The sequence below is a fragment of the Labeo rohita genome, chromosome 12, assembly GCF_022985175.1.
Source record: "Labeo rohita strain BAU-BD-2019 chromosome 12, IGBB_LRoh.1.0, whole genome shotgun sequence".
Taxonomy (NCBI): domain Eukaryota; kingdom Metazoa; phylum Chordata; class Actinopteri; order Cypriniformes; family Cyprinidae; genus Labeo; species Labeo rohita.
The window spans coordinates 12,257,093-12,270,578 of NC_066880.1; the positions used below are offsets into that span (position 1 = coordinate 12,257,093).

General features: G+C 33.7%; 2 protein-coding genes across 5 annotated transcripts; one reads left to right on the plus strand and one right to left on the minus strand.

The window, feature by feature from the left end:
* The first annotated feature begins 5 nt into the window (after nt 1–5).
* On the plus strand, nt 6–4,548 carry cfap119 (cilia and flagella associated protein 119). 2 transcript variants are annotated; one of them, XM_051123814.1, is made up of 9 exons: nt 6–279; nt 357–391; nt 473–538; nt 1,756–1,922; nt 2,011–2,081; nt 2,589–2,705; nt 3,642–3,714; nt 3,803–3,916; nt 4,388–4,548. In XM_051123814.1, the coding sequence occupies exons 1-9, from the start codon at nt 256–258 to the stop codon at nt 4,546–4,548; spliced, it is 828 nt and encodes a 275-aa protein (XP_050979771.1). In that variant the 5' UTR covers nt 6–255. The 2 variants fall into 2 exon arrangements, with proteins under 2 accessions (XP_050979771.1, XP_050979772.1); XM_051123815.1 differs by having other exon boundaries at nt 366–391.
* phkg2 (phosphorylase kinase, gamma 2 (testis)) lies at nt 4,267–11,411 on the minus strand. Of its 3 annotated transcripts, none has more exons than XM_051123811.1 (10): nt 11,228–11,411; nt 9,255–9,358; nt 9,001–9,176; nt 8,853–8,907; nt 8,271–8,336; nt 7,993–8,156; nt 7,781–7,871; nt 5,966–6,119; nt 5,755–5,880; nt 4,267–5,587 (listed from the first exon to the last, which is right to left on the minus strand). In XM_051123811.1, the coding sequence occupies exons 2-10, from the start codon at nt 9,347–9,349 to the stop codon at nt 5,342–5,344; spliced, it is 1,173 nt and encodes a 390-aa protein (XP_050979768.1). In that variant the 5' UTR covers nt 9,350–9,358; nt 11,228–11,411; the 3' UTR covers nt 4,267–5,341. The 3 variants fall into 3 exon arrangements, with proteins under 3 accessions (XP_050979768.1, XP_050979770.1, XP_050979769.1); XM_051123813.1 differs by having other exon boundaries at nt 11,184–11,411; XM_051123812.1 differs by having other exon boundaries at nt 11,151–11,411.
* Nucleotides 11,412–13,486: the final 2,075 nt, after the last annotated feature.

Here is a 13,486-nt window from a genome sequence, read left to right on the forward strand (position 1 = left end):
ATTCACTCCTTGATTTATAGAAAACACGTGTAATTAAGAGAATATTTACATTGTGTTTATGTTTTTAACCTTTTCGTTTAATACAAAAAATAATTTATACCGTGCAACCCTTTGTGAGGGTTTCGTGGGGTTTAAGCTAGTGGCAGATTTTTTACAGAAAAGAAAAAAATTCAGTTGCTAGGATACGGTGCAACATATACAGGTGGTTTAGATTAATATTTTATAGAGCAATTTTCAGAGACTGCCAGGGGAGAAATGAAGCCTTTAGAGAACATCAGGGTAAACGCTATACTTTTTCGTGGAATAATTTCAGCAATGTTTTATCCGTTTTGTACATCATTTCTAATCTTTTTTAGGTTTCTCAGCCTCCAAGAGCTCGGGTGCTGTTATGGTAGGTCCCACAATAAATCCAGTTCAGTTTGGGCATATTCAGACACAAACATCCTGAAACAATTTTTGATTGCATTTCTAGGGCTGACCTGAAACACAGTCATATGGAAGAGATTGAGAAGAGCAATTCCATACCAGAGATCGAAAGGTTTACTTTTATTATAAACTTTATGTTGCCTAACGAAGACATATTAGTTTTTTTAACATTCCATCCTAATTTGTTAGTTTTAAAAACTCCATCATGTATAAATTAGTGTGACAGTCACATTATTAAACATAATAGTTAAAAACACCCTTTTTAAATCTTTACTTTTTATTGTTTACTAAATAGTCGCTTAATAAAACATTTTATTTATATATTTATTAGCCAATCTGGTAATTTTTCTGCAGCTGAATAAGTAACCAAATGCTGTCAAACGATTAATCGCGATTAATCGCATTCAAAAAAGTTTTTGTTTACATAATATGTGTATATACACATATATACAAATATATACACATACAGTATATATTTTGAAAATATTTACATGTATATATTTTTATTCATATAATTTATATTATAAATATATTTAATATACAGTATAAACAACATTTTTTCTTAAATATGTACATGCATGTGTGTGTATTTACTGTATATACATAATAAATATACACAGTACACACACATATGTGACCCTGGACCACAAAACCAGTCATAAGGGTCCATTTTTTCAAAACTGAGATTTGTACATCATCTGAAACCTGAATAAATAAGCTTTCCATTAATGTATGGTTTGGGTTATGTTGAGATTGGACAATATTTGGCTGAGATACAACTATTTTAATATATGGAATCTGAGGGTGCAAACAAATCAAAATATTGAGAAAATAGCCTTTAAAGTTGTCCAAATGAAGTTCTTAATAATGCACATTACTAATCAAAAATTAAGTTTTGATATATTTCCAGTAGGAATTTTACAAAATATCTTCATGGAACATGATCTTTACTCAATTTCCTAATGATTTCTGGCATAAAAGAAAAATCAATAATTTTGACCCATACAATGTATTTTTGGCTACTGCTACAAATATAACCCAGCGACTTAAGACTGGTTTTGTGGTCCAGGGTCACATATATTATGTAAACAAAAACTTTTATTTTGCATGCAATTAATCGCGATTACAGCACTAAGCACATTACTAAAATCTGTTACACCCTTTTATAGAAATGCTATCCTGAAATGCATGACAAGCTCGTTCATTTTGTCCTAGTTACAGAGATGAAAAGGTATTTCATAGCAGGAATGAGCCTAATAATAATTGATGCATTATGTTCAGGACATTGCTTGGTATTACATGAATGCATATTGTCTGCTTCCCTTCTAGGATTTTGTGCCGTGCATTACTGGCCTCTGATGTGGCTCAGCCAAAACAGAGAGTACTACTTGAGCTGTACACAAATCTTGTGGTGTTCTGCAAAGAGCAACATTTCAACAGGGAACAAATGTCAGTTCTCATTTCCATTATCAAAAATGTGCACCAGTTTAACACAGGTGATGCACCCATAATAATAAAGAGTTAACTGTATCGTTATAATTTTGTACAAGAAAATATAAAAACTCTTTCTTGTCAACTTTTCAGAAACACCCCTCAATAACACAGATGAATGTTTCACCTACTGCAGTGAACTTCTGCTTTGCCATTCAGTCAGGGTATGTACATACACTACTGTTCAAGAACTTAGGGTCAGTAAAATTTTGTTTGCAAGAAATGAGTACTTTCTATTTGGCATGAATACTTTTTATTAATCGTAAGTGACGGTAAATACATTTATAATTTCACAGAAAATCCTAAAATAAAATCTGTTAGACACACTAAAAAGCACAAACATTTTTCAAATGATAAAAATAAGAAATGTTTCTTGAGCACCAAATCAGCATATCTGAATAATTTCTGAAAGATTATGTGGCACTTAAGACTGAAGTAAGATTCAGTTTTGCCTTTATATGAATAGATAACATTGTAATAATATTTCAGAATATTGCTGTTTTTACTATATTTTTTAACAAATTAAAGCATTAAAGACATCTTTCAAAAATATTAAAAACTGTACAAACCCCAGTAGATTTTCTATCTGTATAGACAAACATTTTGGAAACCACACATAACAAACGTTTTTGTGCTCAATCCTCTTTTGTTCTTTCTCCCATTAAACACAGAGGCCTCCTTTCAGTATTGACCTTTTCAGCTCGGAGCAAGTGACGCAAATTATGTCCTATTTCATCAACACATATATGAGACATTATTTTTTATACAAATACATTTTTACCCCAGTGGTACGTATGAGGCTGTGAATTTACAATTGAGGTCAAAAGTTTACACCTTACAGAATCTGCAAAATGTTAATTATAGGGATCATACAAAATGCATGTTGTTTTTTATTTAGTACTGTTCTGAATAAGATATTTCACATGAAAGACATTTACATATAGTCTGCAAGAGAAAATAATAGTTGTATTTATAAAAAATTACTCCGGTCAAAAGTTTACATACGCTTGATTCTTAATACTGTGTTGTTACTTGAATGATCCACAGCTGTGTTTTTGTTTAGTGATAGTTGTTCATAAATCCCTTGTTTGTCCTGAACAGTTAAACTGTCTTCTGCTCTTTAGAAAAATCCTTCAGGTCCCACAATTTTTTTTTGGTTTTTCATAATTTTTGTGTATTTGAACCCTCTCCAACAATGACTGTATGATTTTGAGATTCATCTTTTGCTTCAGAAGAAAACACTATGCATTAAGAGACGGAGGTGAAAACATTTTGAATTTGAAGATCAGGGTAAATTGACATCTTCTAAAGTGCAGTACTAAGTTATAATATATATATATATATATATATATATATATATATATATGAGATTTGGGCAAATTAAGAAAAATGTACACATCTTCATTTTGTTCAAAAGTTTACACCCCTGGCTCTTAATGCATTGTTTTTCGTTCTGGAGCATCAGTGAGTGTTTGTAAATACGTAAATAAATACATAAATAAAAAATAATAAATAAATATGTAAAAACCTTTCATGTGAAATATGTTATTCAGGTCAGGACTAAATGAATTATAACAAGCATTTTGTATGATCCCTCTTATTTTGGTAAAATTTAGCAGATTCTGCAAGGTGTATGTAAACTTTTGACCTCAACTTTAAGTACAAATTTTTAATTTATGTTAATAGGAAGATTACTGATGACCTTTTTCTCTTGCATGGTAAAGGTACAGCTGGATATATCTTTGTCATATACTGGAATACCTGAGGACACAGATATAGAGGAAACTGCCCAATCTGGTACAGTAATGCCCACCTGATAAGATAAAATATACCTATAGAATACAACTGAGAACTGAAAGCATATGCGCTCAATTGTTGTTCACAGAAAGTCTTGCAGATGGCAAAATAGAAACTGAGAGGGAGACAGAAATGGATGGAGATGTTCAACAAAGTGCTGCACTGGAAAAGACAACTTCAGAGACAGACAGTCTCGAACAAGGTACTAATATTTTACAGTTTATCAACAGGTTTACAACAGGTTTTGAGTAAATATGACAACTCCAAAAACAAACTAGCAAACATGCACAAGGCATTAGCTCTAAAATATTTTTTTGTTAATACAAATAAGTTCATCCATTTCAACTCCCATTTGACAAATTATTATAAATGAAAAATGTTTTAGTATTATTAAAAACATTTAACAGAATAGAATTAAAATAAAATTTAAAAAAAGAGCAAAATGTATTCAATTATTAAGCAGAGTGGAATAATACATGTATGCCCAGTTTCCACAAAACACAAAAACATTTTTTTAATTTAGAATTTATTATTTATTTATTTATTATTTTTAAAACAATTATTACATATTATTGATGCCAGACTGCACACTCTAACATGTTATACTCACTACATACAACAAATAAAATAGATGTATGTGTTTATGTTTATATTATGTTTTTTCCCCCGCAAGGTTCTTCTTCAAATTCTGACCTTAGGACCATTGTTCAAAAGGAAGTGAGGGATGAAGTGATGCGTTTGACTGCTCAGCTACAACAACGGCTCCAGGACAGTGCTGATCAGCTTAATAATGCCATTAGTAAACTGGAGACCAACATTCAAGTTAAAAAGTAAGAAAATATGTCCCACTTATTTAGTTTTGGAAACCACTCATTTCAAAAGCAAAAAACAAAATACAGTAATTATATATGTTATTCAAATATGTATACCTGTTTAGAATTAGTACAGTACCTTGATGATAAATGTATAATGTCTAATCGCCTGTGACATAAAGCAAAAAGTGGTAAAACATATTTAAGGATAAAATGAAAAACATGTACACACAATTTTGTAAGGATTTTAAAACAACTCTCAGTAGCGTTACACAACTGTAATGCTATGTTTCAAGTATGTTATCCTTTGTATTAAACGTCTTAAAGTCCACTCCACATTGTTACATGTTCCCTGTCCATCTATGGTTTAGCCTTCAACAACCTGGAATTGTTTTTGAAGCATAAGAATGATAGTAGATTCAAATACAATCTGCTTTGTGTCAAACGACTAGAACTGAAGATTAGCTCTTGTAATTATAATTTTTATGTAACTCTGTCTCTTCATATCAAGCTGGTCCATATAATCAGCAATATAAGATAATACCACTAATAAGTATATGATAAAACTACAAATCTTAAAACTGTAAAATCCACAGTGAGTGGTTAAAATGAGGTCACATGGTGCTTAAAATGAAAAAAGCACCATCCATCTTTAAAGACAAAAAAGATTAGCTATAAATACTTGTGTTTTGTGCACCGTTTGGACAGGCAGGTTATAGTCCCTAACTATAGTCCCTAAAAAAAAAAAAAAAAGACAACAACAATAAAACTGTAAATGGACAGAGCAAGGATATCTTTAAAAAAAAATATGACCTTTAGTTTTCAAGGTCTTCAAGGCCCAGTAGAATTATTTTAGCTGTGTTCTGGAATAGAGCAGCTCGGTTCTGTTGCTCCCCTTTCTTGACCCAGTGTCCATATATGCGGAAAGCACAGCCGTCGATCAGCTTGCGCACACCGCGGATGGAATATGGGTCTCTTGCTAGGAGCTCCTTTGTTAATGGTCTGGCTCGGTAGTAGCGGCACTGCATTCGTATACAAGCTAACACGGTCAAGATCAGGGCCTGAAAAGGCAAAGAACAATTTTGAATTGCAGCTGGAATTATACTTTTATGACTGTTGTCTACAAAAAACAAGAAGAAGTCAAAAGTTTACATACGCCTTGCAGATCTGCAAAATGTTAATTATTTTACCAATGTTAATTATTTTAATTACTGAAACAAACACACACCTTAAATGTCTTCCTGGGGCTAAAGAGCCGCACATCCTCCTTTTGGTACTGACGGAAGAAAGGATGAGCTAAAGCTTGTTCAGCCGTGAGACGAAGTGTGGGTTCCACCACTAAAAGCCTTGAGATCTAGGGCAATTTAAGGCATACACATACAGTTACATTTCTCAGTACTAGCAGTTTGCCTGTATGCTACAGGGTAAGAGAATCTCACCAAGTCTTTGACAGTGTCAGACCGATCATCCCACTCTGGAGAACTAAACTGGTACCGGCCTTCCATGATCATTCTCAGCATCAGCAGCTGTTTACGATGCCAGAATGGTGGAGACCCAGCAAGAAGAGTGAACATGATCACACCGCAAGCCCACCTGTGGGGAAAACATGGAGCAAACGATGAACCAACTACAGTACAAAGCTTTTGTGACCTAAAGAAAGGTTTAAAAGAGGACAAATAATTTACTCAACCCCTTGTCATCCAAGATGTTCATGTCTTACTGTCTTCAGTCGTGAGGAAATTATGGTTTTTGAGGAAAGCATTTCAGGATTTTTCTCCATATAATGGACTTGATTGGTGCCCCAATTTTGAACTTCCAAAATGTAGTTTAAATGTAGCTTCAAAGGGCTCTAAATGATCCCAGCCGAGGAAGAAGGGTCTTATCTAGCAAAGCGATCTGTCATTTAAAAAAAAAAAAAAAAAAAAAAAAAAAATTGTATACTTTTTAAGCACAAAAGCTTGTGTAGCACAGGCTCTGGGATGCGCGTTCACGACACTACGTACTATTGAATCACGTTGAAGGGCCACGTGGAACGTAGGCGGAACTATAGACCCAGTGTTTACAAAGCAAACATGCAAAGACTAAGAAAGTGCAAGTAAGTTTACAAACAAAAAAGGTACATCAATGTCCTCCTCTCAAGAGTTTTTCGCCATACTCTACCTTTTTGAGCCGGAGTACACAGACAATGAACTTACACGTTTTGTAGTAGTGATCGGAAGTTCGGATCATTTTACCGACTCTGACCTTTGAGTCTCGTTCAGCAAAATGAGTCATTTCGTTCATTTAAGCAAAATATAATTAAAATGTTACGCGTTACTTCCCTAACAAATCTATGGCTTGCACAAATGTTGAAGAAACAGAAAAGATAAATTCATTGTTTACCTGGGTCTATGATTAGCTCACTTCACCTCTTATCTGACAAGTTTTCGGGTTTGAGTCGTTCGTTCATCACGTGACAGCCCCTTAAGATGAACGGACGACATGAAAAAAACGGTAGACTCGAAACAGGTGAACTAATTCCAGTACAGAACCCAATAGGATGTTGCGCATGTGCAACTGAACGAATCACTCCCCGAGACGACTCGTTATTCCCGAGTCACATTAAAGAATCGTTCAAATTAAAGAATCGTTCAAGAACAACCCGTTAGTAATACGTAGCATCGTGGACGCGCATCCCAGACCCTGTGCTACACAAGTTTTTGTGCTTAAAAAGTACAAATTTTTATTTTTCGAAAAGAAATGACCGATCGTTTCGCTAGATAAGACAAGGGAGGGGGGGGGGCGGGTAAATTATTTGTAAATTGTTATTCTGGAAGTGGAGTACTCCATTAAAAAGTCTTAAAGGGATAGTTTGCCCAAAAATGAAAATTTTGTCATTAATTACTCACCCTCATGTTGTTCGAAACATTGAAGACCTTTGTTCACCCTCAAGACACAAATTAAAATATTTTTGATGAAATCCAAAAATTTTCTGACCCTACATAGACAGCAACACAATTGAAACATTCAAGGACCTTTCTGCCACAGAAGTGAAGAAACTGGGTGAACCACTTACTACCTTTCTAGGCCTTGAACGTGGTAGTTGTGTTGCTGTCTATGCAGGGTCAGAAATCCCTCAGATTTTTTTAATTTGTGTTTTGAAGATGAACGAAAGTCTTACAGGGTTGGAACAACTTGAGGGTGAGTAATTAATGACAAATTTTTATTTTGCATACACTAACCCTTTTATAGCAAAACTCAACTTATTTACTCACAGGTCAACCTCTTTCCCATATCCCTCATGTGTCTCATCCATGGAGCACTTTAGAATCTCTGGTGCCAGGTATCCTGGTGTTCCACACAACTCTAACAAGGGAAATTGACAAAGACCAGTGTTAAAAAGTATAGTATGTTGTTCAATAAAAAAAAAAAAAAAGAAAATCTGTTTTGATTTGCTGCTGTAAAAAGACAGGGTTGATTTTCTCACCTCTTAGTTTTTCATGAGGCCCCAGCTGGACTGAAAAGCCAAAATCAGAAAGTTTGATGTGTCCCTGGTCGTCTAACAGAACATTTTCAGGTTTGAGGTCACGATGTACAATATTTAGAGAATGCAGATACTGGACAGCCTCCAAAAGAGCACGCATCATACTCCTAAAAGCGAGAAGAGTTTTGCAGGAACTATTTGTGGCCAATTATGGTATGAGGAGGACATTTTGCTACCAAAGAAACTTGTAGAAAGATCTGAAAATAAATTAAAAAACTCACCTGGTTTCTTTTTCACTAAGAGTGACTTTTTCCGTCAAGTAATCGAATAGTTCTCCTCTCCTCATGCTGTACAAAACGTTGTGTGTGAAAATACATTATTTACTTCACTGTTTAAAATTTTTGGGATTGCTAAGATTTTTAAGTTTTTGAAAGAAATCTTTTGTGCTAAGCAAGGCTGCAGTTATTTGATCAAAAATAGAGTAAAATATTAAGTTAAATATTATTACAATTTAAAATAATGCTTTTAATGTAATTTAAATAATGATGGCAAAGCTGAATTTTTAGTATGATCACACGACCCTTCAGAAATCATCTAATACTCTGATTTGCTGCTCAAGTAAGATTTCTTATTATTATCAATGTTAATATGTTTGAAGAAACTGTAATTTTTTTTTTTTTTTTTTTTCAAGATTCTTTGATTAATAGAAGTTCAAAAAAACATTTATTTGAAATACGCTTTTGATCAACTGCATCCTTTCAAAATAAAAGTATTAATTTCCTTCAAAAAAAAAAAAATCTTACCCCAAACTTTTCAATGATTGCATATAATAATATAACATAATATATAATACATATACTTACAGGTCAAATACCAAAAATATGAAGGTTGCTGACTCATAAGAATCAATAAGTGTGACTGAAAAAGGAAAAAAAAAAAAAAAAGAACAGATAAGGTCAGTTACTACTCTTGAACTGATGTTCAAACATTAGCAGTACAATTCATACTTACTAATGGACGGGTGGCCCTTCACCACATTGAGCACATGGATCTCCTTCAGTGTGGAGCTCTTCACCTCCTCTAACTGCTGTTCTGTCATTTTCTCTGCGGTGATCTCAATGATCTTCACCGCAAACTCCTGCCCCGTGTGTTTGTGTACACATCTGCGCACCACACTGCTCACACCTCTGCACAGGGGACAGTTTAGTTACAAGGCATCTCAATAAATGACATCAAAACACTTGCTGAATCGAACAAATGCTCACCTGCCAATCACCTCTTTGGCATCATACTTCTGATAAAACTCTTTCGCCCCGACCCAGTCAGGCAGCTCATCTCCAAGAATGATATCGCGAGTCATACTGATAACCTGAACCAGACACATTTATTTACTTTGATTTGAATTAGTGAAGAGACGGTATGCATGTTTGCTTCTTGTGTATAAGATATCTTGATTGCCCAATCAAACAATCAATCCGTCATGCTTCTGCTATTATACTGCAACCGTCTAACGCACAATGCACACTACATTGTACAGATCTTTAAAAGCCATTTTTGACCATTAAGCGTGTGATATTAACATGTAATCCACCACAGCTGTTTACCTGAAACTGAATAATTCTATAAATTCTAGAATTCTTTTAAAGAAGTCTCTTCTGCTCACCAACCCTGCATTTATTTGATCCAAAGTACAGCAAAAACAGTAAAATTGTGAAATATTTTTACTATTTAAAATAACTGTTTTCTATTTTAATATATTTTAAAATATAATTTATTCTTGTGATCAAATCTACATTTTCAGCATCATTACTGCAGTCTTCAGAGTGCCACATGATCCTTCAGAAATCGTTCTAATATGCTGATTGGTTGTTCAAGAAACCTTTTATTATTATCATCAATATTTTAAACAGTTGAGTACATTTTTCTGGACTCTTTGATGAATAGAAAGATCCAATGATCAGCATTTATCTGAAATAAAAAGCTTTTGTAACATTATACACTATACCATTCAAAAGCTTGGAGTCAGAAATTAATACTATTATTTAGCAAGGATGCTTTAAATTGATCAAAAATGAGGATAAAGTCATTTTCAGATAAATGCTGTTCTTCTTGACTTTCTATTCACCAAAGAAACCTAAAAAAAATTCTACTCAGCAGTTTTCATAATAATAATAATAAATGTTTTTTAAGCAGCAAATCAGAATATTAGAATAATTTCGACAGGATCATGTGATTGGAATGATGCTAAAAATGTAATTTTGAAATCACAGGAATAAATTACATTTTAAATATATTAAATATAGAGTTATATCAAATAATAAAATTATTTCAAAATTGTACTGTTTTAGCTGGACTTTGGATAAAATGAGGCTTGAGCAGAAGAGTCTTTAAAAAAAAATTAAAAATTTAAAAATATGTGTACGTATATATTTAAAATTACTTATAAATACATAATGTTACAAATATTTTTACAAAAACACAAAAGATAAAAATAATGATGAAATTATGTTTCACAAGAATATGGAATTAACAAAATTGTGCATACTTACGCGACGTATCTGAATCTCTACTGTCTATATTTTGTAGAATTAGAGCAAAATCGACATGTAGCAAACTGCACGTACACAATAAGGACTTGTGGTGTACGTGCATGTGTGGTGGGGGGTTGTGTATGTTTGTTGTGACAGGAGGGTTCAGATACCGATACAATTTGCAATATTATCTATTCAAGTGAGAATTCACGTTACTTTACATGTTCGTAATAAATGTTGTAAGTTAGTTGCTATAACGGGCATATTCTTAAATAAGTTAACTGTTATACCGGACACAAGCGTTACTATTAGTTGCCATTTGTTTACATTACAACCCTAAAACATGGTGGGGGGGGGAGGTACAGTGGACAAATGTGTACCCCTCTCAAAATACATTATTATTATTTTTTTTAAAGGTAAATATTTTATTTAATACATTTTTTAATATTCAGTTCTTCTTTTGAAACTAAAGGAAACTGACATTTTTAATAATTCAATTGTTTTGTTATTTAATAATTCATGCGTCAAAAAGTTAAACGACATGCTTGCAGACTAACTAATGAGCGTAATACCCACATAACGTTACATTAAATAACAGCACACAGTTGCAATAACTGAAAACAGTCTCACTGTTCTTAGAAATTAGTTGTTCCGATCAATGACCTCGTATGCTGTCTTGTCCCAAGAAAAGCCGAACGTGTACTCACAACCACTTCCACAAAATCAACCGAAGCGCACAGTCATCTGACGGCTCAGTGTTTTCAACTGTCCGGCTGAAAACATGAATCTGAAGCTACTGACAATACTGCCATATCACTGTTGAAAACTTTTATAGGGCTCTTGAGAAATGTCAACAACAACCTCATCGACTCGCACTTCTCTGTCTTGTAAAGGACAGCTGCAGCTATACTGTCGTTATTCATCACTGCCACCTATAGGATGGAGCGGGTACTGACAGCCTATTTCTTGAGACATTTAAAGGGATAGCTCACCCAAAAATGAAAATTCTGTCATTAATTACTCACCCTCATGTCGATGCAAATCTTCGTTTATCTTCAGAACACAGTTGAAATTTTTTTGGTGAAATCCGAAAGCTTTCTGACCTTGCATAGACAGCAATACAACTGACACGTTCAAGGCCCAGAAAGGTAGTAAGGACACTGATAATATAGTCCATGTGTCATAATGTAATAAAGCTTGAGAGTCTTTCTGACGCACAAAGAAATAAAGACTTTAATTAAATAAAGACAATTTTTTCTCAAACATGCATCATACCGGAAGACTGACACGTAGGGCTTGACAATAAAGCATCTTTTCATTTTTTTTAATAAAAAAAATAATAATAATAATTAAAAAAATTTTTAACAATAATGTTTTGACTTTAGTTAGCCTAGTAGGTTTAGGTGTGGTATCGAAATTGAAATCGAGAACTGTACAGTTTTATTTGGTATGTAAACTTTTGGTGTCATATGAGCTTATTTATTAAAATAAAAAATAACATGAGTCAAAAACAATGATAACAGCAACTATTTAATTTTTTTGTGGTAGGGCCAGTGAAAATTTTGACCGGGCAAGTAAAAATCTGAACCACTGGCCTGACCGGGCCAGTAGAAAAAATCCTTAGCGTTGAGCCCTGGACACGGAAGAGAAGAAATTATTAAATAAAGTCGTTAGTTGTTCTCTTTGGACAAAAAGTATTCTTACCGCTTCATTACATTACGGTTGAACCACTGATGTCACATGGACTATTTTAAAGACATTTTTACCTGTCAGTTGCATTGCTATCGATGCAGGATCAGAAAGCTCTCGGATTTCATCAAAAATATCTTAATTTGTGCTCCAAAAATGAACAAAGATCTTACAGGTTTTGAACAACATGAAAGAGCTATCTTATTAACAAGAGGTGGCAACAGATTTTACATACAAAAACTGAATAGTATTTATGAGTTGGTAAGCCGTAAATGTGACATCAGCTGCTTTCTAATCGTTTTGGTCAACTGAAAATGCAAGCGCTCCTCTAATTTTTAGAAAATTGATGCAAAATAACAATAAAAAACAATAGAAACCATCACAGAAATTCAGTTCCCACTACAAATACCATTGCAAACCATCAACTTTTAACAATTAAAACTTTGTTTTGGGACATATTCCATTAGGATTCAATGGTTTTAACAAGCCACCAATAGGCACCATGACAGTTTCCATTAAAACCAGTACAATTATCATAATAACCAATAAACCTTTACAAATTCTGTACTGGTATCTGTTGTTTTGTTTTTTTTCCAGCAGGGCAGTAACTGTTGGAGGAAATATACTGATAAGAATAATCAACAAGATATTAAATATTAATTAGGTAAACTTAATAATAAGCAGTAAGATATAAACAGTGCCAATCAAAGTGCAAAGTCCTCTGATGGGATGGACAGGTTGGGTCCTTGTATCTAAGGGTGTGCTTTCCATTCTCCCATTGGTTGTTCTGTCACTATGCTGGCTTGACCATTGTTTCCATGGGCACCACACTTACTTCAATAAGCTTGAAACAGCCTACATAACACCGTCCCTTTATAGTTTGCCAATAAAAGCGTGTATTTTTTCATATATTTTTTCCTTTCGATTAACAGAGAAAATAACCAGTAGACCCTGGACGTATTTACTTGCTTATGACCTCTACAAACACTACACAGAAGCTAAACATACACCACGAAAAGGTGAATTTACACATGCATACAGAAATTATGAACATTGAAACATGATACTGACAGAAAGCTTGAATACCACACAATTCACACAGAAGCAAAGCAGCATTAGAGCTGCATATTCAAAGGTTGCATAATGAGAAGCCCACATTTTCACACATTCCCTTCTGAAATTCATGAAAGGAAGCTAGAATGTCTGCAAAAGCAACACAGATGCTGCAACTCAGCTGTGAAGATGCTCACACAGTTGCTTTGCTGAAGCAACATAGG

What these genes read in the sequence shown, in the direction of transcription:
- phkg2 (XM_051123811.1), bottom strand. Translation starts at nt 9,349, where the DNA reads ATGACTCGCGATATCATTCTTGGAGATGAGCTGCCTGACTGGGTCGGG. An exon ending in CTTAGTGAAAAAGAAACCAG is followed by an intron (nt 8,157 to 8,270) that starts GTGAGTTTTTTA and finishes TCTCGCTTTTAG; the next exon opens with GAGTATGATGCGTGCTCTTT. An exon ending in GCCCCAGGAAGACATTTAAG is followed by an intron (nt 5,588 to 5,754) that starts GTGTGTGTTTGT and finishes TTGCCTTTTCAG; the next exon opens with GCCCTGATCTTGACCGTGTT.
- cfap119 (XM_051123814.1), top strand. Translation starts at nt 256, where the DNA reads ATGAAGCCTTTAGAGAACATCAGG. An exon ending in AGAGCTCGGGTGCTGTTATG is followed by an intron (nt 392 to 472) that starts GTAGGTCCCACA and finishes TTGCATTTCTAG; the next exon opens with GGCTGACCTGAAACACAGTC. An exon ending in TGCTTTGCCATTCAGTCAGG is followed by an intron (nt 2,082 to 2,588) that starts GTATGTACATAC and finishes CATTAAACACAG; the next exon opens with AGGCCTCCTTTCAGTATTGA.